The sequence below is a fragment of the Spodoptera frugiperda genome, chromosome 11, assembly GCF_023101765.2.
Source record: "Spodoptera frugiperda isolate SF20-4 chromosome 11, AGI-APGP_CSIRO_Sfru_2.0, whole genome shotgun sequence".
NCBI classification, from domain to species: domain Eukaryota; kingdom Metazoa; phylum Arthropoda; class Insecta; order Lepidoptera; family Noctuidae; genus Spodoptera; species Spodoptera frugiperda.
In genome coordinates, this window is record NC_064222.1 from 1231407 (window position 1) to 1256951 (window position 25545).

General features: G+C 37.2%; 1 protein-coding gene and 1 long non-coding RNA gene across 2 annotated transcripts in view; both read left to right on the forward strand.

Moving 5' to 3' along the window:
* The window catches only part of LOC126911223 (uncharacterized), a 170530-nt gene that overhangs the window by 121287 nt on the left and 23698 nt on the right, over positions 1-25545 (forward strand). The gene's annotated exons all lie outside the window — the stretch shown is intronic.
* The window catches only part of LOC118275097 (nucleoporin 88), an 87168-nt gene that overhangs the window by 38481 nt on the left and 23142 nt on the right, over positions 1-25545 (forward strand). Inside the window, exon 2 of the mRNA XM_050697014.1 lies at positions 17513-17682. Coding sequence (XP_050552971.1) covers positions 17513-17682 — 170 coding nt within the window. The remainder of the gene's footprint in view (positions 1-17512; positions 17683-25545) is intronic.

Here is a 25545-nt window from a genome sequence, read left to right on the forward strand (position 1 = left end):
CATCTTCATAGCACATTTACTCGCACCGCTACCTAGCTTAGTATCAGTGGAAACGGTCACATAGTTTCACAGCTTAGCTATTATATACTCGCAGCATAGCTGCATAGTACATCTCTGATGGAAAAGCACCCTTACCCTGTTAAATTCAGGGTGAAAGATACGTCTTTTGCTACTCAAGACCTTACAAAAATGTTGCTAAATTATTTTAGCGGTATCTTTTAGAATAAATAAGTGTTTAACAAGATTATGTGACTGTGTGGAGATGTTGGATATAATTTATTATATGTATATTCATTGGGGCGTGTTTTAAATGTACCTATGTACGTACAGACATAATTATAATAATAAAAAAGCAACGTCAAGCCTTTTATCCCCGAAGGGGTAGGCAGAGGTGCTCATTACGACACGTAATGCCGCTATACAATGTACACCCACTTTTCACCATTTGTGTTATAAGTCCCATGTAATGTGAGCCTATTGCCATATACTGGACACAATTTCAGACTCCGTGCTACTACTGAGAAATTTTCGAAAAACCGAAAATAGCCCAAATTATAATAATAGTACGGAAAATATCTCACACATAGATAACATCTATCATCACACATACGTCATCTCACTTCAATCTAATTGTACCGTTGAAAAACTTTGAAGGAAGTATATTAACGAAGGATTTTCCTTTTAAAATTATCTTCGTCACAGACCCTCCGTGACGTTCGGACCCAGGATAAGCGTGTCTCACCGCAATTGAAATGTTTATAGATACAATAATGCTGCCGGATCAATTCCCTGCCGCGGTAAAGGTGGTTGTTTAATTTATTTTTCCTAGATACCCTCGCATCCGACCCGGGCGGCCGCCGTCTTATTTGCAAGTCCTTATTTACGTGTTTCGCTCCTTGTTTGTAATGCGGCCTGAAATAAATATGGTTTGATGGATTCTGTGTAAACTGCATGCGTTTGTCGCCCCCTGTTTTTATTTTTGGAGACTTTGGGGCTAGTTGTTTTTTAAATCCAACTGATTAGTTTACGTTTCTAATAAAATACGTTTTTATTGGTACTGTTTTTTGAAAATGATTTCTGGAATCCTAAGTACATTTCACGTACTTGTATAAATTATTCCAACGAAAATTGTTTTTGTGCGTTTTTTACTTTTCGAGCTGTCTGATAGAAAATGTCAATTCATCTACAAAAGTGATTTGTAACTTGCTAATTTAATCTAGGTCACAATTCCACAATATATCTAAAAATACTATGTACTCCACTAAAATGACCTTAATAATATCACATTCAATAGCGCCGTGCTAGCATGAAACGGACTCGTTAAAAAAATATTGTATATATGTGCAAATTGGCAACGCGCGTTTTCGCTGAAGAGTCCTGATGAATAACTAATGAACCGACCCTGCCTAATGACGATGCATTTATTCTGGCCGCGATGAGAATGTTTGGTTCTGGAAGTCGGCTTTTTAAGTGGTAATTTTATTGACGGAATATTCTTTAGTAAGTATGTTGGCTGGTATGATGATCGGGAGTCAAGAAGGAATTTGAAAAAAAGATTACAAGCTTATAGCGTGAACAGAAAATCTTTTATAAATAACACGTATTGTGTTGTTAAACATAAGACTCGATAATAATTTACCTAATATGACTAAATTACTTTCAAATGTTAATTTGAAGTCTCAAGACTAAAAAGTATAAAGTCTATCGTCATCTTCATGTGAGCCTGTAACTGTCCTATTGTTACATAAATGTGTCTTTTCCATAGAGATGAAATAAGCATTGATTAACACGCTTACTCAATATGTCCTTCAAAGTCAAACCATTTATTTCAATTAATCCTTAATTAGCCATTTTTAAACGCCATATTGAATTGCCCGCAAGTCTGTCTGGCAGTAAAGCTAGGTGCTCGTTCGAAAGTGTAACTTTAAATGGAGAAGAATGAGCAAGAAAATCCATCCTTACTCTTCAAGTCAACAAGAATCATGTACGAGCATTATGGATGTGTTCTCACTAAGATGGTGTAAGTGCAAAAATCATGAAAGAACAGTAAACAAAAATAATGAACAAAATATTAATATTTACATGAAAACAGAACCGCTAATCATCTAGTGGACTTAAAAGGGGAATAGGAAATCCTCGGCAGCCTCCAAGTGTTAACGGAGTCTAAACACGAGAGGCACTCGTCACTTAGACGACACTTCAACAGCGAATCCTAGTATAAAATATTAAATAAACGGTTAATGCTTAGATGGAAATAAAATTGTATTACAAATGTGAGGATAGCAGACCAAGAAGAGATCTTAAAAAACGCGTTATACTGCTTATAGTATGTACCTAATTGTGATTGCGGAATCGTAAATAGGTACACACTATATACTACTAATAGGACATAAGATATATTTGCCAGTTCTTTCGTTTAATGATTTTCTTCTCAGATTAGTCCGCTACGAATGCTGATCTCATCTAGATTTTTATTATAATAATTTTAACGTGTAAAAGTGCTCTTTTGAAGCCTATTTACAAAAAAAAAAATATTGTTTTATTGTTGATCCTCAAAATCCCAAGTTATTTATGTATACGATTAATTTTACTTATACGATCAATAACTTCACCGACAAAAGCGTAGCATATATTATTATATTGAATCCCAATTACTTCCCTATTCTCTACTATCAAAATATCCCTATAACCCCTTTCAAAAGTTAGCACCACTATCACCAACAAATCCTTTGAGTACTCAATCGTTAATACTACTAATTCAAATCCTCTTACATTGTACTGTAGGCAGTGATGCAGAAGCGATCCCGGTCAATTATAAGCTTTGATCATAGTTGCGGATGCTATGACATGGGTTGCCCAACTGACGGCTCCATGTGCGATCACTAGGTCAGAATATTCTTTGAGATTAACACCAGAATGGAATGTGTCTTGTATTTTTGATGTTATAGTTTAGCTGATTATATCTTCCATGTTGAAGAGATATTATTTTTTTAAATATCTATTTGTAATTTTACATGTTTGTCATTGAAAAATAAGATTTCCTTTCAGGTTTCAATTCCGCCACATAATATGATTTCTTCAGGTCTGGTACATTTTAATGCCAGTCACCATTACTCGACAAAGGACTACGGTCATGTTTAGGCCTCACAGTCCATTCCCTTGCAATAAAACAGACGAAGACGCCATTCGTCATCACCCTGTTCATATTCGGCGTCCCCATTCACGATCCCGTGATAACGTAACAATTGCAAATTCTAGAAAATTCCAACCTTTCCTGTAAGATAGCGACCGAACCCATCCGACCCGAGCCAGGCAAACCTACCAATACATCATTCAACTTGGCCGGGACTTTTTATACCGGCGACATTATCAAAATCGTGGAGGTTGCCCCCCTCCCGTGTTTCACCTTAATGAGCTCCCCCCACTGTCTCCCGATTTTACAACTGCCGATAACACGGTAACATTGAATAATTGTCGTAATTTAGTCTGCTTGTTACGCAAAAACATGATACTTGAGGTTTTATTACGTATCGTTGCGGTGATAACGTGTATCGGGTATAGGGATAATTACAACGTTTTGGCTTTCGTCTGATTACGTGAAGTGATAGAGAGTATTTTCGGATGCCATGACAGACTTTTCATTAAATACCCAGCTAAGAAACAGCATAGTTACTTTTGCTAGACACAAAAAAAAAATATGCCTCGTTATCTATCATAAATGATCGACATAAATTAATAACATTCCCTTCTGTTTTGTCGAAAAAATGATGAGAATAGCAATAGCAAATGAGAACTCGACTTACGTAATAGCAACAATGTCTTTCTACACGTCAGTAGAGACGAACCTTGTAGCTTACTAATGGGACTCGCGAACCTTTATTATCTACCTACCCGACAATTTTTTCGCATTGGCCTACCCTCATTTGAAACATGTTCGTCACTAATAAGCCACTTGTATGTTTTAATAACGATGCGAACGTTCCCTGTATCATTATAATATCGGATCGCGAATTTTTCAATGTTACTCATTTTGATTTTTTAATAAAATTTATTTTTAGTTCCTATTGTGATAGTTTATTTGTTCGGTGTATTCAACATTTAAGTCAGAAAAGATAAATATGCTCAAATAATATTGTAAAAAAACTCCAAAGACGATCCATAAAATTGATCCGAACCTCCCAAACCAATTACGCTACCAATCTAACTTCAATAACTTAATATCGTTAAATACTATAATTTTTTTTCATCCCCACCTGTGTCCCCTGAGGGTTTAATAAGGCGTTGGCCGTTTGACGCGAATTTTTACGCTACGGACCTCGACTACGGAACCCCACTTTTATGGTTTTCATTAATGAAGATGGCTTCAGGGCTGATCGTTCGAGTCCCTGTAAACCTTGATCATGGGGTGATGTTTAATGGCTATTATTTTTTAAGATTGCAACTCGCGCGTGCTGTAGATATTGCACTCTTCAGAGCCCTGAGGATAGGGAAATCAATTGTTTGACAGGCTTACTGTTTGGTATCTATGGTAGATTTGAAGGCTTGTAGTTACCATTCGAAATCGATCAGGCACAATATAATTGAGTTTTCTAAAACATTAAATGAAAAATAGCTTATAATATTATCTAGTGCAAACCAATTGAGACATTTCTAAAATTACTAGCATTCCATAAAATTATTTTATCTCCAAAATATTTACGTAAAATGTTCTCTAATTTCCCCAGTCCCGTACAAGCCGCATAACAAATTGACCGTCAAAAAAACAAATTCAATATAAAGAAACGGCCTTTCAATTATTCACGAATTCGGAACGAGTCCCTGTCCACAGCAGATCTTTATTCAAATCTGATATGGGCCGCCATCTTAGCAGGTTTGCATCACAAATCGGTACGCAGTACTTTTTTTGAATTCGTACACTTCACCCCAAAATTGCCAGTTTGATTGCTATTTTAATGCCTTACCATCTTTCCTTTGGAAAATTATCTTTCAAATTTTCGGATAATAAGCGATGGACGATGTTTTTTTTTTAATAATCGGAGGCAGCTGACGCTTCGTTTTTTGTTCAGCTTGTTAAAGCTGATAAATAATATATTTTTAGAGGACCGAATCCGAAGATTGTTGTATGGTTTCTTGGTATATTCTTTGCATCATCTTTACTTTTCTTTTTTATTGCTAGTCTGTTATGGACATGGTTTACAATAGTGTCTAATGAATCAATCATTTGTTTGACATTATCGTTTAAACGTTTCACGAATATTATCTCAAGTTTACAATAACAATCTTCCTAAAATCCAGGAACGTGTTTTTTCTTCCATAAAATATAAGATGTCTGTCTGTCTGGATGATGAATGTGTAAGCGATTGTTATTTCCGTTTGATCTTGATTAATTAGTGATTGCAAACAGAATGCGATATTACGACGGTGATGGGGCGCGATTAGTCGTCTTACTTGTTCAAATTAATCAAAATATCGATACATTGGTGTTTGGGAGTTGTGAATAATTTGTTAACTATTATTAAGATTGATTAGTTCCTCATCACCATAGCATTCGGTATAGTTTAAAAGGAAATTCTATATTAATAAAATGGTAAATGAAGACCGTACAAAAACTTCGTACTTGTTCGTTCAAGGTTGTTCATCAATGAAATTCTAATGTCGTGTCGTGTCGAGGATAAGTGACTATATTATACAATCGATATTAAGCTCCCAGGGACATAATCGCCCGCTGGTCTTTAAGACACTCCACGAAAGGGGAGGGCGGGGTGATGATGGCATTTTTTTTTTCAAGTCGTCAGATAGATTGGATGACACTCGATCTCCCCAAGAGGGCGAAATTAAAACAGCGGCGATGAGCCAAGCACGAAACGGCCCGGGAATTATTTTCCGTTGAGTGATTCTCGGCCATAAAATTTCTGATTGATCAATTCATCCGGTGTTTCCATTCCGCCTTAATGAAGAGCACGTTGCTGGTCGACAATTTTTTTTCCTCTATTCGTCCCTCGCCTCTATTTTTCCGCCTGTTTTCGCTTTAGTGGGTGTTTTATTAATTTCCTTTGCGTGTTTTTTCGGTCGCCATCCCTTAAATTTGCATCGCCTTTTTTCGATAGTCGAAAACAGATTTGGGGTAGTTGTTTCGAACTTTTTGTTTGAATTGGATTCGTATTAGCGTTTGTAACATATTTTGTGCAATACGGAGATATCTACCTACGCGACATGTATCATTAACGATGTACCTACAACACTACTGACAGTCCGGCGAAGTAATTACTTCTATGACCAGTCCCTTATCCCAAAAACAGACCAATCCCAATAAGGCCAAACATAAAACGCATCACAAACTTTATCTACCATTGTAAAGTTGTCACACGATCAGTTTCACGCAACCTCGTCCGAATAGCGAAGCAAATTTTATTGCGGGTCCTTCAGGATATTAAGAGGGAAAAGGGGGATAATGGACACCGATCCGACGGACAAAGCTTCGGCGGCCATCATCTCGGTCACATTTCATTAAAAACAACAATAAGCACGATAACGACTGTTCGGGTGGTCTGCGGACGATTTTGATCACATTTTCTTTGCTATTGTATTTATGTGTGTGGAAGAATTTTATGTGGATTCGCTGATTGCAAAGGGTATTAACGGTAATGTTCTATTTTAATTCTATTTTCTTTGTCGATTTAATTAATACTCATATGCTTAATGATTCGCAATTAAATAAAAGACTAATGTTCTAATGTCAATATGTTGACTATGACCTTGAAACAAAACGAAATTGAGACGTTAACACTCACGAACATTTCAAAGTCTTTCAAGTTTATTAAAAACTTGAAAAATATACCTGATCCGAACACCGATTCCCCCTCATTACGGGAGCCCATTCAATTTTAACGAGATCGTATACGCCGTAAAATGCCTTTGATGTTAATCTATAACGTGGCTCCTCGATCTACCGATAAATAACGAATAAACAAACAAAAGAAGGAAAAAGCGAAAGATGGGCCCTCTCGCCCCCACTCTCCCCTCCCGGCATAATTTCATTATTTGCTACGAGCACATCACTTTAAAATATTCTCAATCTATACGAGTGCGAGGAACCGAGGCCGTTATTAACCGCTAGTGCTTTGTCGCGGGTTCGCTTCTTATGTTTTTTAAATAAATACGATTTTTAAGTCGTTGATAAGTGCTCATATTACTAAGTATTCATATTTGCCGTGCATAAGATACTTGAGAGGTTAAGCAAGACTAACACTTCTTAAAAAATATAAGGTGTAAAGTGTAAAGTAGTAGTAAAAGACGAAACCATAACTTATATGTAGTATTAACTAAATATATGTCATCAAATACTTAGACGAGAACTGTAAAACTGACCCTTATTAGTTGCTATGTCGTCCATTTTTAAATCAACCTTCTAGCATATATCATTAAACTTAAATTCATAATTTACAAACAGGCAAATCTTCAACCGACAGACGAATGGACAACTTTTTCATCAACATTTCAACCTGTAGGTGTCGCCTCCCTCGGGGGGGAGATGGGAAGAAAAAGATGTGTTTTTGTCGTGTTTTTATTAGTGAAAAACAATGATGAATTAGCGGGGAGTGTTTATTAGTCGCTAGCGATTTTATTTTTATGAAAGATCTGTTGGAAATTAGAAACCAATCGTGCGAAGTGTTTTGTGCGAATGTATTTAGTGGTAATTCTATTTTAATGTATTGTATGTACTTGGCTTTATGTGGCACTAATATCGCACTTTTTTACTGTGACAAATAAACCTAGATGTGTGCTAATCCAAATCATACAAAAACAGGTTAAACGTGATTAAGTGACAATTATTAAAAATCAAAACTAAGTGTATCGAGTTTCATAGGGATGATGATGAGATAATATGAAAATTAAAAATCTATTTAATCCGTCAGTTAAATAATGAAAAACGCGCGTCTAATGTTATAAAAAAATCTGCAAGACGAACATTAAAACAAAAATTTGTCTTCTACCCTATTCCTATTGTCAGGTTCCCAGAAAAAAAAATGAATACATACTTAGGTAACGCCACATCAACAAATTTCATTTATATATTTCCAGTTTCCAAGTTACCTTTAGCAAACGATGGCCCGTGCAAAATGTATATTAACAGGGCGTGCAATATTGAAGTACATCATCGGCTGAGTTCGGCAGTTGCCGGCGTTCTTGTTCTAAATTAAATTATTCGCCTGGTCTTCATAGGACATTGAAATAAATTGGGCTCTTGGTCAAGTAAGGGAAGGTGAGAATAAACAGGTTTTAGCGGTCAGATAATTATTTTACAGAACATAAATTTAACTTGTGTTATTGTCTGAAAGAAAATTTAACATTTTTTTATAATGTCGTGGCATTAGTAACTAATGACCCTGAGGTAACTGTTACATAGTTAACCGTTGTACTCAGACTCATTTAATGATTACTTAAACTATTCCTTAGTAGCGAATCTGTTCCGAAAACAAAATGTCTCTGAATATGGCGGTAAGCATGTCATAACTACTTACCGCCTACTTACCTTAAAGGCCAGCAACGCACCCGTAACTCCTCTGGTGGTGTCCATGGGCGGCGCTGATCGCTTCCCCATATTCCATAAAAAAAGAAAAAAAACTTGAAATCAGGCCACTAATTAAAACACGAAGGGTAACATTTATCAATTATTTTAACTTTGGAATTAAGGCGAAACAACAAGCCAATTAATACGACCAAACAAAAACATCATACTATTAGGCTATAAAGTCCAAAAGAAAATCACTACAAAAGTCTTCATACCTTAATAACGTGTACACCAGTAAAACTCACTAGTTAATAAACAATAGCTTATTACAGCAGACAAGTCATATCGTTCGGGACAGGCTAGACACGTTCGTTAATATGAAAATTAGCTGGAATGAGCCGCTCCAGGAAATTGGCTGCACCTCCCACGGCTTACGTTGCAACATAGTTATGCATCGATGGTGCAGGATTTTGTACCAGGATTCTAGATTATTCGTTTAGACTTTTCGGAATTTCTGCTTCAGTGGTTATGAGCTAAAAGTTGTAATTTAAGTTGCGTATCAATGATATTCAAAGTCATAATCAAATTATTTATTCTAATTAAACCATAAATTGGTACTTTTGAAATGTCTACAAATAAAGAAATAAATAATAGTCTGTAGTCGATCCGTTAGTGAAGCTAGATGCACTTTCCAAACTCATGCAGTTTCGAATGGAGAAGAACGAGCAGGAAACTCCATTCATACTCTTCTTCTACTATTCTTCAACTGCATTCATATTATTAAGCTATATTGCTAAACCCTTTTTAAAATCATACCTATTTTAAAGGTTAAGTCCAAAAAGGGACATTTTTCACGCTATATACCTCTATTCTATCGGTATATGAGACACAATAGAAAACACATTGTGATCTGCGATCCAACATAAAACGAGTTCAACTTCATTTTAATTGAGATTGAAGCAGAACCTACGACGTACAACCGACAATTTAAAAATTCTTTCGAAACCTTCATTAAATTGTAAAACAAAAACCGTAGACCAGCAACCTAAATATATCAAAGTATCTCGGCTCTCTTCCGAGAGAAAAACGGTTTCCCATAACGTTTACCAAGAAAAATTACATATACGGAACTAAAACGTCGCAAAATGTACGAAGAACAATGTAGTTAGGACGTTTTTCTTCTAAAAGCCCCACAGAGCAGCCATAATGGCTCGCTTTGACTTACTAGATGGAATTTTTAATGCAATAATTTCGATAATTTATCGCTAGATAGCGCTCCTTTGTGGTAGGGGCGGTTGGGGTGGGAACACAAATTGGTTTTCTTTTTATCAGTAAACATTGGAGTGGCCGGCTCGATTGACCTCCGGCTGTTGTGAAACACGGATCTTGAAGATGTGTAACGATTAAGTGTAAATGGTAAATATTTGAACATATCTCATCTTTAAATAGCTCCCTTACAAAACCTATCAATTTCAAGACTAGGACTTTACGTAATTAACATGGAACTGCCTGTCAGGTTATCTACTTCCGAATTTGTTGCTCTGACCGAAGGAACTCTGTGGTCAATTCCAAACTATAATTTCTTTTAACTTCAAATTAAAGTAACGTATAGTAAAAACATGATAAAAGTAAAGTAACAACAATGATAGTAGATAGATTCTTTAGCCGACTTAACCGAATATCAAGAAGACTTGAAGTTCCAATGTACTCAGTGGCCAGGCCCCTTACCAATGTGTCCCAAAACTCTAGCTTTCAATTCAAAAGCGTCACTTTTGAGGCTCCGCAGAGCTCGTAATTAAATACGTGACGTTATTTAGGCCTGGCCTCTCCCGGTAATTTGCGGTAATGGAAAGATGGCCGAAACGATTTCGCGAACCGTTCAACGTTTATTTTTTTGATATTAAAAATAATATCCCATGTTCAAGTTGGCGGAAAATGTTGTTGCCCTGTATTGTTTGGCAGTTAATGGCGTTTTGTTTTAAGATGTCTCGCTCTTTTACTGACTCCAAATTGACTTCGAAAGCCTTATTAAAAATATTCAAGATGAAATCTCTTAAATATTTCGTGTGCCGTATCAATCTCTGTGTGTACCTACTCGTATTTTTGTAAAACACCACGATGTGACGTCAAAATAAATTGTGCTGATATGACGTCAAAATAAAAATGCATTAATTATTTTTTCGAAGCAGTTTAAAAAGTCAACATACATATTATATGTTCAAAACTGGACTTTACCATACCAAAAAAGACATAAGTAACCTCCCTAACCAATCCACAACAATCAATTTTAAACCTAAATCTATGCACATACTACTTAAAATCAAAACACCGCTACAGATTCCTAGGACCAGTACGTCAGCATTATGTTAGGTTTGTGTACGACAAAATGGCTGCGTGCCAGGATATCGGCTCCAGTGCTCGTGCACAGCTTAGATACCGCCGTATTAACTGTATGATGAGATAATTTTGATACCCAATCCCTGAGTGGGAGGCAAAAATATTTTAATCATAGGATGATCATCACAAAATGATCTTTGTTAAAAGTGGTGGTTTTTGTTTGAGTATTAATCCCTAAGGGAAGAAAATCATCCAGTGACTTCTTCTGCCTTGTGCGAGGCGAGAGGGGTGACAGACTCTTACTGTCAAAAAACCACCCCGTTCCTATTCCTGCTTTTCGAGCCGGAGACCCGGCAAAGTATTGGCTAGGTAGTCCGCAGCTCCGAAGAGTATTAATCCCTAGAGTAGTTTTTGTGATCTGGTCATTCAAGGTCCAATTAAACAAGTGCTTAACAGTTTTACACTAATTATTTCAAAACATGTAAGCAAGTTGAAACACGAAAGAAACGGACGTATATACAGACTAAAGAAAAAAACTATTATTTCATTGGACAACCTATGAGATCTTCCTTTTTTTGAATATACACCGACAACCTGTATCTTTAAGACAATTTTACTTTAGGAACATGGCGTTATTATGTCATTAAGATGACTAAGATGATGATGATGAATAAGAGGAGGTAAACCTCATAACTCCTTATTCACCCAAAAATTGACAAAACACCCACCCATATTAGAATAGCTAAATAAGTTTTTAATCTTCGCTAAAGTATTGGCCATAATATTCAGAGGACGCTCCCGATAACGTTGCTTGGCGGTCCGCCAGCGTGGAACGTGGTGTATTGTGTATTAACATAATATCGCTCATATTTTTGCTTTAAAGGCAAATGGATGATCAGGGCTAAATTATGGATAAGGAAATGTACGTTAGTGCATTGAAAAGATGGTTTATTTTTTCTTATTACTTGTGTTGAAAATGATAGAAGAGGAAAAATTATACATGGGGCTTTAAATGTAACTCTTGACAATGTTATACCTGATAATTTCTTAGACGTGTCAATCTTGAAGTCTTAAAGCATTCGTTATTTTAGCAAGGAAAGTCTTTTGGAAATGAAACACCACAAAGAAATACTCAATCAAAACTAAAATATAGACATATTCTATGACACATAATATCGCCAAATGGCTTTAAAGACTCCCAGAATCTCCATGAAATCTTTCAAAGAGAAAAAAATATAGATATTTTAAACTCTGAAACTTTTTAATATGCCCGATGCCCCGATACGTTAAAAATAGCGAAGTAGCGCCGAACGTTTCATTTTCCAAACTTTTAATCTCAAAGTGGCCGTGAAAGAAAAATGGCGGCGTTAAGGAAATCGCCAGATCCACCTATTATCAACTCGGATCCTGATAAAGGTGTGTTCATGAACTTTTTGTCTCACTTTTCTGATATTATGTAGCGAACACTAAAAATATACTACTACAACTATCTTATTAACGTGGGTCATTTTTGTATTACTGTACGTCCGAAGTTAACCGTTAAAACTACTTCTTATTGATATTTTATAATAGGTAATTAAATCATTATCATTTTAATCGACGAGCATGCATGAAAAGACTGATGACTGTTGATGAAGCGAAAGAGGTATGTAAGAATCGTAGCAATTGGCGTTTCATTATCTCTGCCTACCTCAATAGGAGACAGGCGTGAGGTTATGTATGTATGTATTAATGTATGTCGTATGTGTGAGGTGAGAGGGCGAGATGTAGAAATAAGATTATTTACAGGTTAAATTACAAACAATAACGAAGTATTTTCTAAAAATCTCTGTCGCATCTTAAAATCACCATCTCGAACTCACCTTAATCCAATCTTAGTCCAAATATTTGTACACTTCACAATTATAGCGTAACTTTTGAGCTAAACTGTAAACGCGACTTAATCCGCGAGCAAATCCACATGCCGCCGTCACATCGACAAAGAAATTCACACCTTAAAGATTGGCTCCAAAGTTGGATTTCCCATGTCAAATTGAAGGTGGTTATATACCACGATACGAGACGAATTGTTGCAGAAGAGTCATAAAAACTAAGATATTAATGTATCGTGGGAGGCATTAGCCGGTCGCTGGATCGATTCCTATGCATAAAAAATGCTAATGGTCCTGAAGAGAGTACGTAACGCCGGAGTTGGCTGATTTATGTCGGGAGTTTTGTAACTATTCGCGGTTCGATGTCGCACCCTGGTGTTTTTAGGACAGGTGGACCTTAGAACTTGGGAAGAAGCCGCTAATGGGGGTTGCGAATTTTTCCTTTGTCATTTTTGTGAAGGTGCTCTTTATGAATCCACATTTTGGTAACTTAACTTATATTGAGTGTGGGAGAGCCATGCTTCGGCATGAATATACCGGCTCGACCGGATTGATACCACGGTCTTACAGAAGACCGACGTGAAACAACGCTTGCGTAGTATGAGTGAGGCCCAATCACTCCCCTACCCAATCCCCAAATCCGAATGTGTTTCGTGTGTCTATGGCGGCCCGGTTTGCTTACCATCAGGCGATCCATCTGCTCGTTTACCGGCTTATACCATGAAAAAAAAACATTGTAAAGTGTTACTTGAATGATCTATTAAACTGTCTTCACTATTCCTTTAGGAGCCTCACAAGACCTATCCTTAATGACGTTCTCCCACTTCCGTAACCAACCAATGACAGCTTAGATCGTCCGTTCTATAGGACTGCTCTAATTAAATCTATCTTGACACCTTTTTCTCCTAGAAGCACAGCCTTGCTTACTTTCAGTAGTGTAATGAGCATTGAAAAGCTTAAGATACAAAGTTACTTTGAACCTTAAAGCCGTTAGTCTAATGTCAAGGGTCATTTTGTAGTTTGTAGATGTTCACAAAGGTTGCTTTTATATTTACTATCTAAATAAAAATACTGTTTCATTGATAAAGGAGTTTGAACGGGTCAGGTCCAATATTTTGAAATGTTGCTACGTAGGTGCTACGATTTTGTGTAGCCGCTACAGTAATGCTACGAAGTCTACGCCGTAGCAATCGTAGCTACACACAAAACTTCGTAGCTTCGATTCGTGTGAAAAATTGTTTTAATTGCATTCTTGTATAAGTGTGGAGAATGTGACACACTATTTGATGAATATTTATTGATAAACTCACGTATTAAACGCGTGGCTAAATAAAAAACTTGTTAAACTATCAGTCACCATGATTTTTTACATTATTAGTACCTCATACACAAAACCTATACTAATACAATACATAATTTCAAACGTAAATTCCAACAGTTTTCCTTATACCACTTTACGACACCTAACGCCATCTAGCGTCGGGTAGCGGTACAAACTTTAATAACGTGTCGACTTACAGTATTTAATTCATAGTTAGTAACGGCGAACTCGGATCGGTTTATGGACGAAGTTAGGGTGCATCCTTTTAATAATGGCACTGCCCTAATAGGTTGTTAGTGCAAGAGTTTGGAATTTTACGTCGGAGGTAAAAAAATTGGTTTGGGATCGTGATAACGTATTAAAGATGGGATTGTGATTGGAAACTGCGGTAATGGTGATCTTGGATTCGTAATTTAGTCATTTTTATTACATAAAGGGATTTGCTAGAAGTATAACTGTTTTAATATTTGTAAACAAAGGTGGATTTTCCAGCCACATGAGAGCCCATGATAGACGCCAGTAGTCAATGAAACGGTCGCCGTTTAAAAGTAATATCAAATTTTACAGTTATAAAAGGTTTCAGTAGTATTCAAGTTTTGTTTTTCTTATTTTCAAGAATTCGATATTTTGCCAGAAAACATAATCGTTTAAAGCACACATAAAATGAAGAGCCTATAGTAAGTTACAATTTCAATAAAAAGTATTTACCATTACTAAGAATAATGTATTATACAAAAAATATTGTATTTTAATCCCATTTCGTATCCAACGTAAATGATTAACAAAAAATCGCAAAAAGATAAACTAAAACACGAATCTCGTACCTATAAAAACTGACCGCCGCTCTTAATCCAAAGGCGATTTTCCTTTTTAATCCTGCTGCGAAAATTTTATATAAACGCTTAGCATCCTCCAATCTTTTATACAAACGCATCATTAAAATTCCAACCGTGAAAGAATTAAAATGAAAAAACACAAACAATTATTTGAATACATGCACCGCACTGGCAATCTTTGCGAGCCTCCTCGGTCACGTAAAATGAAATGGCGAAAAAAAAAATTTATACATATCTGCCTGGGACACCGATCGCGATACACGGACGTACGCGGGTTGAATAATTTAATTTTTTTCTCATAATATTATTATTTTTATTAAATATGGCGAATAACCCCGCCGCCGCCGCCCAGTGCCCCTTTAGACCACCTTCGCTTAATTGTACACGGCTTAGCTGTGTGTGTACCTATCAGGAATTTTAATACGTAACCACCGTAATCCTGGCTCTTATTTTTACATTTTTGTGAGTTTGTAGGTACTGTATATATTTTTATAAGTTATCAGTAATTTCTCAATGTAATGATATTTAATGACAATTAACTTGATTATAAACTCTGCATTTTGGCTTAAGACATGTTTTAAACATACCTTTATTTTGGAAAAAGTGTGCGGGCAATATTTTAGGCGTGAAATTCGAAGCCATTATCGCGTCGCGTAGGCTACGCTTCGGAACTGTCGGAGGTTTTCGTCGTCTGAATTTATGCTCGCCCCGCTGTGACCGCAGCGTGCGAGTTGGTCACACGGTGGGGTGCCACTGACAGCGTGCGGAATGCGTAAGCATGCTAAACTATGAGTTTTTAAAGAAAGCATCTTGTGGTTTGATGCTAGAGTGTGATACAAGAATGTAATTGGGTCCTCGAAGATCTAAAGATCTAGCTTAGTACTATTGCGAAAACAAGTCCAGCAATAGATGGATACAGTGATGGACGGATCATCATCATCATCAACCGAGAGACGTCCACTGTTGAACAAAGGCCTCCTCCGTAGTCCTCCACGTAGACCGGAGTAGAGTTGACGGATATATTTTATAATTATCACCTATTTTTACGTACATGGCTAAATGTCCTGAAATTATGCCTAAACTACAGATTCTAGTAACCACGTCATTAAGGTTCTGTACTTTTTCAAGCATGTAGTTAGACACTCAAGGAATACATTTTGTTGCTTAAATTAAAAGTGGTTTAAAAATGAATCTTGTTTTCATATTTCCAAACCGTTACAATGAAGTTATCGAATTTAAATTATTCCTCTACGCAAGAAATAGATATGAGCCAATACCCTGACACTTGCACCCCAACTTTACGTTACCGCGTGGGTCAAAACGTTCCGGGTTCCGTTCGGTAGGGTTAACCCACTTTGATTCTTTTCGATAATCACCCGCTAATGCACTGTGGCCGTTTGGGTTTTTCAATGTTTTAAATAATGGCTAAAGAGGGTGAACGTCTATTGTATTTGGTGGAGAAATATTTCTGTGGTATATCTTTGTATGTATTCATTTGCTGTATAGGTACCTATGTATTTAGAATTACATAAAGCTGGAGTTATGTTATTTTATATGAAACCAAGCATTTAATATGATATAACAATAGTATACTTATGTTATTCCATAGAAACACAACTAGTATAAACAGAAAGCACGCTCCATCAACTGAACAAAGATTGAAATTCAACGCCAATGACAATCCTTTGACCACCCGAATATTAATAGACCATTATAGTACATTGAACAGTTTGTAACAGGGACTGTGCTTGGCAAGTTTGCGTGGCGGTTAATGTAGTGGAAACTGTGCAATAGTTAGTATCGCGATTACACTATTAATATCTGGTTTGGATGGCGCGCTTCGTTGTGCATTGATTTAGGTTTATTGTGTCCTAAAACTTAATGAAACTAAGCTAATATAGCGGGTTAATTAGTGAACTAAATGAAATAAAGAATAACCAACATCAATCAACGTCAAATTGAACTCCCAAATATATGAAAAACAAAAGCAATCAACATGAGAATCCACAACAGCGCCGATAACCTAACTATCTCCCGAGACGAAGGAGAAATATGATTAGGAAAGTTTTTTAATCAATAAAAAGAAGAAAAAATAAAGTAGGAAGCGTTCTCAGCTTCCTGGCTTCGTCGGATTTTTTCGCTTTATTTCTCATTACACCGGCGCCTTGGCTCGTTTCCCCTGACGTCATAGTTATAATCATTTATCGTTTGACGGCCGCCCGCGGTCCGCACAACGCTTATTTCTAAAGGAAATTGAAAAAGTTGCCTTGATCGCGGAGTGTGAAATAGAATCGGGATCGAGTCTCAGCGCTGCTTGTTCCGCTTGATGGCTTGTTTAAGACAAAATGTTGTTGCTTGTAATTTTGTAAAGCATGCTTAAAACGTACGTTATACTGTTAGGAAAATACAATACTCCTTGTCACTGTATTCTTTGTCTTTGAAATTGTTCCCGAACCGAACATATACATATCGCTAATCGGATATTATTCGTTTTTCTGTTTCTTGAATACAACTTTTTAGTCTAAAACAGTGTTCTACCATATTAACGTCTCATTTTAAAGCATAATTACCTTTTAAAATTAACCTCAACCCAAAATGTCCTTATTTACTTAACAATATCATTTCTTCTTTCCAGAAACTGCACTTCCTATTCCCACCCGCATTTGAAGTGGAGAGGATTATGAGCAGTGGCTGTGGAAGTCGTATCTGCGTTTGGGGATCCCGAGGTGTGACCATTGCTGAACTGCCTTCAAGGTGGGGCCGAGGTGGACTCTTCGATTCCGGCAACCAGACCGTACTGTGCAAGTAAGTAGCTTCTAAACTTTCGTGTGACCTTCCTTTCACACCTTTGATTAATGACAAGAAGTCTGTACTCATCAGCAGATCAGCGTTTTTTAAACACAATAAAGTAAATTAAGAGTCAAATTAACTAATTAATTGCTATAAGAACCGCATCGAACCCCCTACAGCAAATCAACACAACAAAATCTAACCTCCACCCCATAAAATCCGCGTCCAACAAAGTTTTAAACAAAGGCCAATATAGTGCAACAAATTTCAACTATAAAATGAAGGCTTAACCGCGTCTAGTGAAGAAACTAAACACCTGAAATCTAATAAAGCCTGATAAGTTCCCGAGAAAGCTGGCACGTAAGCATCGTGTATTTTCTACTATCACGGTAAATTTTGTAACCTATTAAGCTCCTCGAAGCGGCTATAATGTTAGCCTGAGGTAACGATTAAGGCATAGATTATTAGCCGGATGACAACTTGTAGACTGGACTGTCTTTTGAACAAAAAATTACATGACTGTAACTTTTTGTATTGAGTTAGTTTGATGCTAATTACTATTCGTTCGATAATGACAGTCATATTCTACAGATCATGCCCAATTTGATCAGTTAATCCTTTGACAAATGTGTGAGGACTCACTCTTCACATGCAGTGGTTTCTATAGTTCATCTTCCCATGTGAAGTTAGCCATTTTATCGCTTTATACGCAAATAGTTAAAAATCAAAATGAACCTCACAGAAGCGAGCTCCACTTAGGCACAAAGCTGACAAGACACCCACCACAACATAATCTAAGTGTTTCGCGCTCGGAGTCACCACTCTTTTGTACATGTTATTAGGCTTCTATATCTCCAAATTTGCATATTTCGGCAGTAAAATTAATTCGAAGATTTGCCCGCATCCACCATCCAGACGGGAGATTCAAGGGGGTGGCTTTTGTAATGTTTTTGGATTTCTGCATTAGAATTTATACGTACCGATACGTACTGCGGCTTCGTCCCTAAGACGAGTATTATACGAGTCGATGACTTTCAATTAAGCGTTTCGATTGAGCGCCGACCGAGTATCAAAATTGTTTCCAAGTTTATGATAAGTAGGTTAGAGGATTGATTTAATTTTTATTCAGTTAGGGGAAGCAAAAAGCAAACCATTAATGTTGGCGAAGATTGTTATAAACTTCTTTGTCTGATATCGAATAAGAAATGAGATCAGTACTCTTATTTAACTACTGATTCTGAATGTAGATTTTAGAGTTCATTATACCAATCTTAATAGTATCATTCTGTACTTTACTAAACTCTACGAAACACCTTATTAAATACCATCCACTACATCTTCCTTCTCCTATTCTAAACCCCCAAACAATAATACAAAGACAACATCATAAAATCTCAAAATAAAAGAGAATCTCCATTAAAACATGGCTATAACCAACAAAAACTGCACTAAATACATCGTATTCCAAGTGACTTATGCTAATAGCAGTTAGCAGTTACTGCACAGCTCTGTAACCCGTTCGTATTAATCCCTACAACTAATATTAGCTATAAACGGCCCCTTTTTGGCTAATTATGCTAAGATGTTTCAGTTTTGCCGTCTGCACCGAGGATTTGAGTTTTACACTTTGTTTATGCTCCTCTGTACATGGATGATACCGAATTTTCTGGCAGTTTTGACTTGGTGGAAATATTTCCGAGTCACTACAGTTTGTGAGTTAAAGAATAGAATCTATTTCTATCACATATTACATCAATACTTTTTGATTCTTGAGCCGTGGGTACCAGAGATATGCATCAAAATGATCACAATGACCCCAATTACCCTCATTCCCAATCCTCGATTCCCCAACAACACTTGTAACGCCTCTAGTGATTCGGGTGTCCATGGGCGACGGCGATTGCTTACCATCAGATGATCCGTCTGCTCGTTTACCGGCTTATATAATAAAAAACAAGGTTTATAAACACAAGAATTATTGCAATAGATCAAAAATATCGATAACTTCAGTATCTTATAACAGAATTCCTTCTTATTAATGCTATGTTTAGATACGACAATACAACAGTACTACATCAACAATACAATAACGAACAATCACAAACAACTTTCACCTTTATTATATTATAATCTTAAAACACAATTTTCCCCAGTTAATTTACTCTGCGTCGCAACATCTTCAGCTAGAGAGGGCTCGTATATTCTTTGATAACCCCTTATCGTCGCCCGTTCGGTGCATTTCCGAGCTTCCGAAGCGAATCTCCCGCTAAATATTATGTTGGTATATTTACAGTGTTTGCTTCTGTTTTGCCTAAATATATACCTGTGTGTGTATCTTGTATGGTTGGTCCTTTATATGTATAGGTATCTGAGATAAGTTGTATGTTAAAGGCTACTTGGCGTGAAATCATTATTAACCGACTTCAAAAAAGGAAGTTCTCAGTTTGGTAATGTATGTATTTATGTGCTGGATTATCTCGCCTTTGGCTGAACTGTTTTTCATGCGGTTTTCGGCATAGTTTTTTTCAGACTTAGGAGAAGGCTTGACGGAGCACCTGACTTAAAAAACCTGGAGATGGTAAAAAAAATGGAAGGCGATTCCCTTTCACTACGTTCAGTGGATCTTACAACTAAGATGATTAAAATCAGAGAACCTTGACAACGTCAATACTTTTTCAACACAATAACATTAAAACTAGCACATATTGAAAGCATTACCAGAATCTAAATCCAGGAAAATCCTAACAAATAATTAAATGTCCATTATTGGCACAGACAGACGTCAAACAGCACACGATCCTCTTTAAACACAAACGAAACAAGTAGATTTCACACGGGAATAGAACCTGCGTCCAAGGAAGTTTGTTTAATGTTAGTTCGAAAGTAAGGGATTGATTGTATTTGGACTGGAACAGCTTTTGTGGTTCGTGTTGACAAGAAAGAGATATCTACATACCCATAAATTAGGCTATTAAATGCGAGTCATATACGTCATCATGCTTCGTCTATTCAAAATCCTAACTCAAAAATCAATCAATTGTTACTTTACATCATCATCGTGTACAAACAAAACACCATAATGTCCCACCATCAAAGACAAATCCCATACATTAACCCAAGATCGATAGATAGCAATAGAAGCTAATCCTTCAACCGCGTCGACCTACCCACAAACCGAACGATCCTGTAACTCTCAATTACTGGGTAACCCTGATTTACCCGACGACCGATCCAATTTGTAAACGGGACTCGATCGGAGAAAACTATCCACGACATTCACAATCAAAAACCAACCTAAACTCAACCCCTAAAAGCCCAATTCCACAATCTAATACAGAGGAATCACCTTCCAAGTCGATATTGTCTAGTCATGCGAGTGATGACCATGGAAAATGTTTTTGCACCAAATTACGCTTTGATTAGAGGGGTGTAGGGTACGTTTTGGAATGGCCGTGTTTGACATCCATTGGGCCGACCTGAACCCCAATTATAGGCCACAAACTATTTTATCTAACACCCGTGTGACAACACTAATCTTATTAGAATCTATTGGAATCGAAAACGTGCCAAGAAAGTAAGGAGTAGACGTTGTCTTCAAGTTGATTTCCTTTGTGAATTTCTTTGTCTACTCTCTTGATATTTATTTTACAATTATAATTGGGTTATTGGAACTAGTAGCAAATATGAATGAAAATAGGAATTCTCATAATTTTAATTTTAAAAGTCACACATTCCATTTGCATTTTCTCTAATGAGTTGTGGCGTTATGGATTAATATTTCTTATCCAAATCTTACAATTTGTAACCGCTTCCATCCTTGCCCTCACGTCTCCTGCGATCGGGATTGATTCTCCCGCCGCGTGATCCGGGCTTTTGGCTTAAACCAATTTGCCGGTTAATCCGGAGTACACGTACGGACGCTTCGGGACCCCGGCGATACCCGGATTATACCTCCTTATTCTTTGTCTTTACGTGAGATTTTATTCTTATCGGTGATACTAGGTGGATTATTTTTGAGGTTGAACGTGATACCTGATCTTTACCGTATAGGATTTGTCTTACTTAATGTTACTACCGTTCGCCTTGCCACAAAATTACTCTTCAATACCATGTAAAAGAGCGATCAAGTGATCATTTGCTATGTCCGTCATAAACCGACAAATGATGAACCCAAAACAACAAACTTTCAATAAACCCTTATCCAAACTATCACCCGAAATGACCATCACGTCTTAGCTAAAGTTTATTAACAACATAATCTCATGGACGCCTCAATAAACATGTAAGAGACCGATATGCAAATATCTAGCCCCCGTCCAGTTTGTACGAGCCTGTTTGAACAAGACTGGACATGGATCGCCAGTGTAAACATGTTTGAGGGATGTTAGGGTAGTTATTGAGCATACCACTAAATATCTTTGTACGGTGGTGCTACTCTTTGCTTAGGGGAATGAAATGTTACATATTAATGTGAAGATTCTGATTTAGATAGAACATTTGCATGACTTAAATTGAAACATCATCCTTAATTAACAATCAGAACTCAACAAACCGCAACAATAAAGCAAAAATCGTAGGATTTCCTCCCCAAACCCAATCACCGCTATAGAAAGTGAAGAAAAAGAAAATCCCTTTCTCACGTCGAACCTAAGTACCTTAATCGCCCCCTATTGTGTGTACACCGTTTTGTGAGTAGATCACAGAAAGAATCCCTTTTTTATCCCTTTAGGGAGACCCCCTGAGCCACTGGACCGTGTTACCGGTATCGATAACAAATTGGGGATGCAATTCTTAAAGGGTTGAAAGGATTTAGAAGTTTCTTACCAAGATGGGGGTTATTGAATCTTTTGTGGTATCCCTGTGGAATTGGGTCAAGGGAATTGTACACTCGATATGAGTGAGGAACTTGTTGCTTTCAAGGTTTTTTTCTTTTCTTGTTTGTATGTGAGGTTTCTTTGACGGGATTCAGTTTATTAACAACTTCATTTTGAAATGTACTGCGTAACATTTTACGGTTTGTACAGAAAAGCAAATATTCAGGGGTCTTGATTAACAACAAAAATCATCCACATAACTCCAAAACAGCAGCCAATAAAGCACCTGGCCGTAGTTGTGTATAGTAATTAACGGCGGTTGCAATCCGACTGTTTAATTCCGAACAACGCCGCAATAAACGTAACGGTACCGGACCGGTGCCGTGCCCACCCACCGAAACGGAATGCGATGAAAAAGGCACGATGTCCACACACACTTGAGGAGGGAAATTACAAACGGCGGTGGCGTCCGCCGACCGTAATATCATTCCGCACGAGTCTTGAAAACGAAATTAAATTTTGCATGAAATGGTACAATATACAAAGAAAGTGGCCGGACAAAGGCAGAGTGGCGCCCAACGTGGGGCCACGGTTGGTTAGCCCCGCGAGCCGGACTTATCGTGGCCGCGTGTGTAATTTGTTTCTAATCATATTACATTTTTGTTTCGTCTGTTTCTTTGTGATGCGGCTTCACTAGGTAAGATTTAATTTTAATTAACATTTCTCGACTGCCTTTATTTTGCTAATTTCGCTGCGTTGCTCCGAGCTGATTCGTTTTCATAAAATAACTTGATAAATGACTCTGTAATATTGATTAATTATTTCACAATAACGAGCAGAAAGAATACAGGTGCTATAGGTATACTGAGAGACATATTCAAGAAATTAACACACAGATGTTACTTCACTAAAGTGAAAATTATAATGGAATCTAGATTTTTCCCCACACCCATCTAACATTAGAACTACGTAGCATCTCGTCCATTATTAACAGCACCCGAACTCGGCCGGTTAATTAGCCCCCTTCATAATGTACAAACGGTTACAGAATACCTCTAGAAAATTTACGCACTCATAAATACACACCGTCTGGCACCCGGTGATCTCAGCAATTTTCAGTTTTCGGCAAGCACCTTAATAATTCAGAATGTAGGCGCGGCCGTAGCAAAAATGAATTCTCTAATGTGAATGGAACTTAGACTGGCGCCCAACCGGGCCAACGGCAAAATAATTAAAGCATAGCATTAAAAATTCTTCCAGTGAGCTCCAGTGTCCGGATATGTGATAATATTAATACGGCCCGCTCCGGCTTTTTGGTTCGGACGGTCTTAGGTCTGACTCCTGATTATTACAATTATAATTGTGAATAATTTAAACCTCAGACATGTGTGAATTAATTTTAATTAACAAATGTTTGTTGATGAGCTGTGTTTCAAAATTGTGTTATGTTTTGTGAGAAAAACATTGTGTTTGTAAGAAAATGGATAGTTAATGTGAAGTAATCTAGTAAAGGAATTTATGAGAAGCCAGTAATTTCAAATTTGTAGAAAATAATTTTATGTATCGTTGCTTTTTTTTATATTTGATGGGTCGACGTTTGGCCACTATGTCGCCTGGTGATAAGCGATAATGTAGCCGACTTGACTCACGTTTCTTTTCGTCCTGTCTAGCTCTTACGTAATCTTAAATAGCCTATTAAACTTGCTTCTCATACACCATGTCTTTTACAATCGCTACTTATTCTCTGTCTCACAAACTTCTGCAAATATTTATTTGATCTGCTCACCCAAAAGAAGTATCCCGTTATTTCCGTCAGCTATTATGGACTGATACAATTCTTCAGACCAAATCCTCTCTTAGTAGCATCTAATGCTGGAACCATTTCTACACAAAGAAAGTTCTAAAATATACAGCCAACACGCGCGAAGTTGGTCTAGATTTAGTGTTATTTCGCTACGGACTAGCTTCTAACTTACATTCGGAATATATCGGTAAGGAACTCTTAGTTGAACTGTTAGCAGTGGATGGAGAACGTTTTTTTCTGATGCACTGTTACTTTCTACTTAAAATTTTGGTAGTTTTATTTAACTTGTCCTGATTTTATTACTTTATAAGAATGCCTGTAGAGGGCTGTAAAGTCCTCGACACAGAAACAAAACAGTCAGTTTAAACCCGGCCTCTTTAGCTCTGAAAGTCGGCACAAAATACGGGCTACCCGAAAATTGACCACTCCAATATTTCTCTCTCACCTACGCATTGTCACGGCCCAAGTCGTAAAGCCGGTAAGAAACACGTAACAAGCCACAATGTCAGTTCGTACGTCACGCCAGGCGTGCCCACAAACCCGCAGCGCCTTGCAGAAATAACCTTTTGCGACAATCGTATGCATGCGTGGCTCGCCTTGCCTATGTAAGCTGGGAGATCTGTGGCCGCCCATAGCTTAGTCGGTGATGAATTAAAAAGCTACGTTTTGTTTGTAAAATGTAAATAGAAGTGGTATCTCATACTTTTTTATGTATCTTGATGATCGTATACATCTATATTAGAATGCAAAGATTTGTTTGAACGAGGTCATCTTCGGAACTACTAGTACGAATTTGAAAATTATTTTTGTGTTCGATAGTCCATTTATTCAGGAATGTTATTAAGTCTGCAGTAGCGGAAAAGTGAGGGTGTAGCTAGTTTAACAGTATTTATAACTGATGAACGTTGAAAAATTCTCTGCTTCAAAACAAACCTACCTTTTTCCAGCAGCCAAAAACTTGATCTAAACCAGGCTTGCAACGCGAATACCTAATCAAACTGACTGTTGTAGTCACAAGCGCAGCGTAAGCCCTGTACCTGTCATTTAGCTACCGGATTACCGACCAATTAACGGAATTGGGTGAGAACTCGTTAAATAATCCAGTTAGCCGATCGGCGGCGGCGGAGATCAAAGCGGGGGCAATGGGGTGCATCGATACCTCGATCTTGCACCCTCTTGCCTTGTGTTGTACGTTTTGGTTTTAGATAACCTGGGAATATTGGTTGATGTGCTGTTTATTCTGTATATTCTTTTTAAACT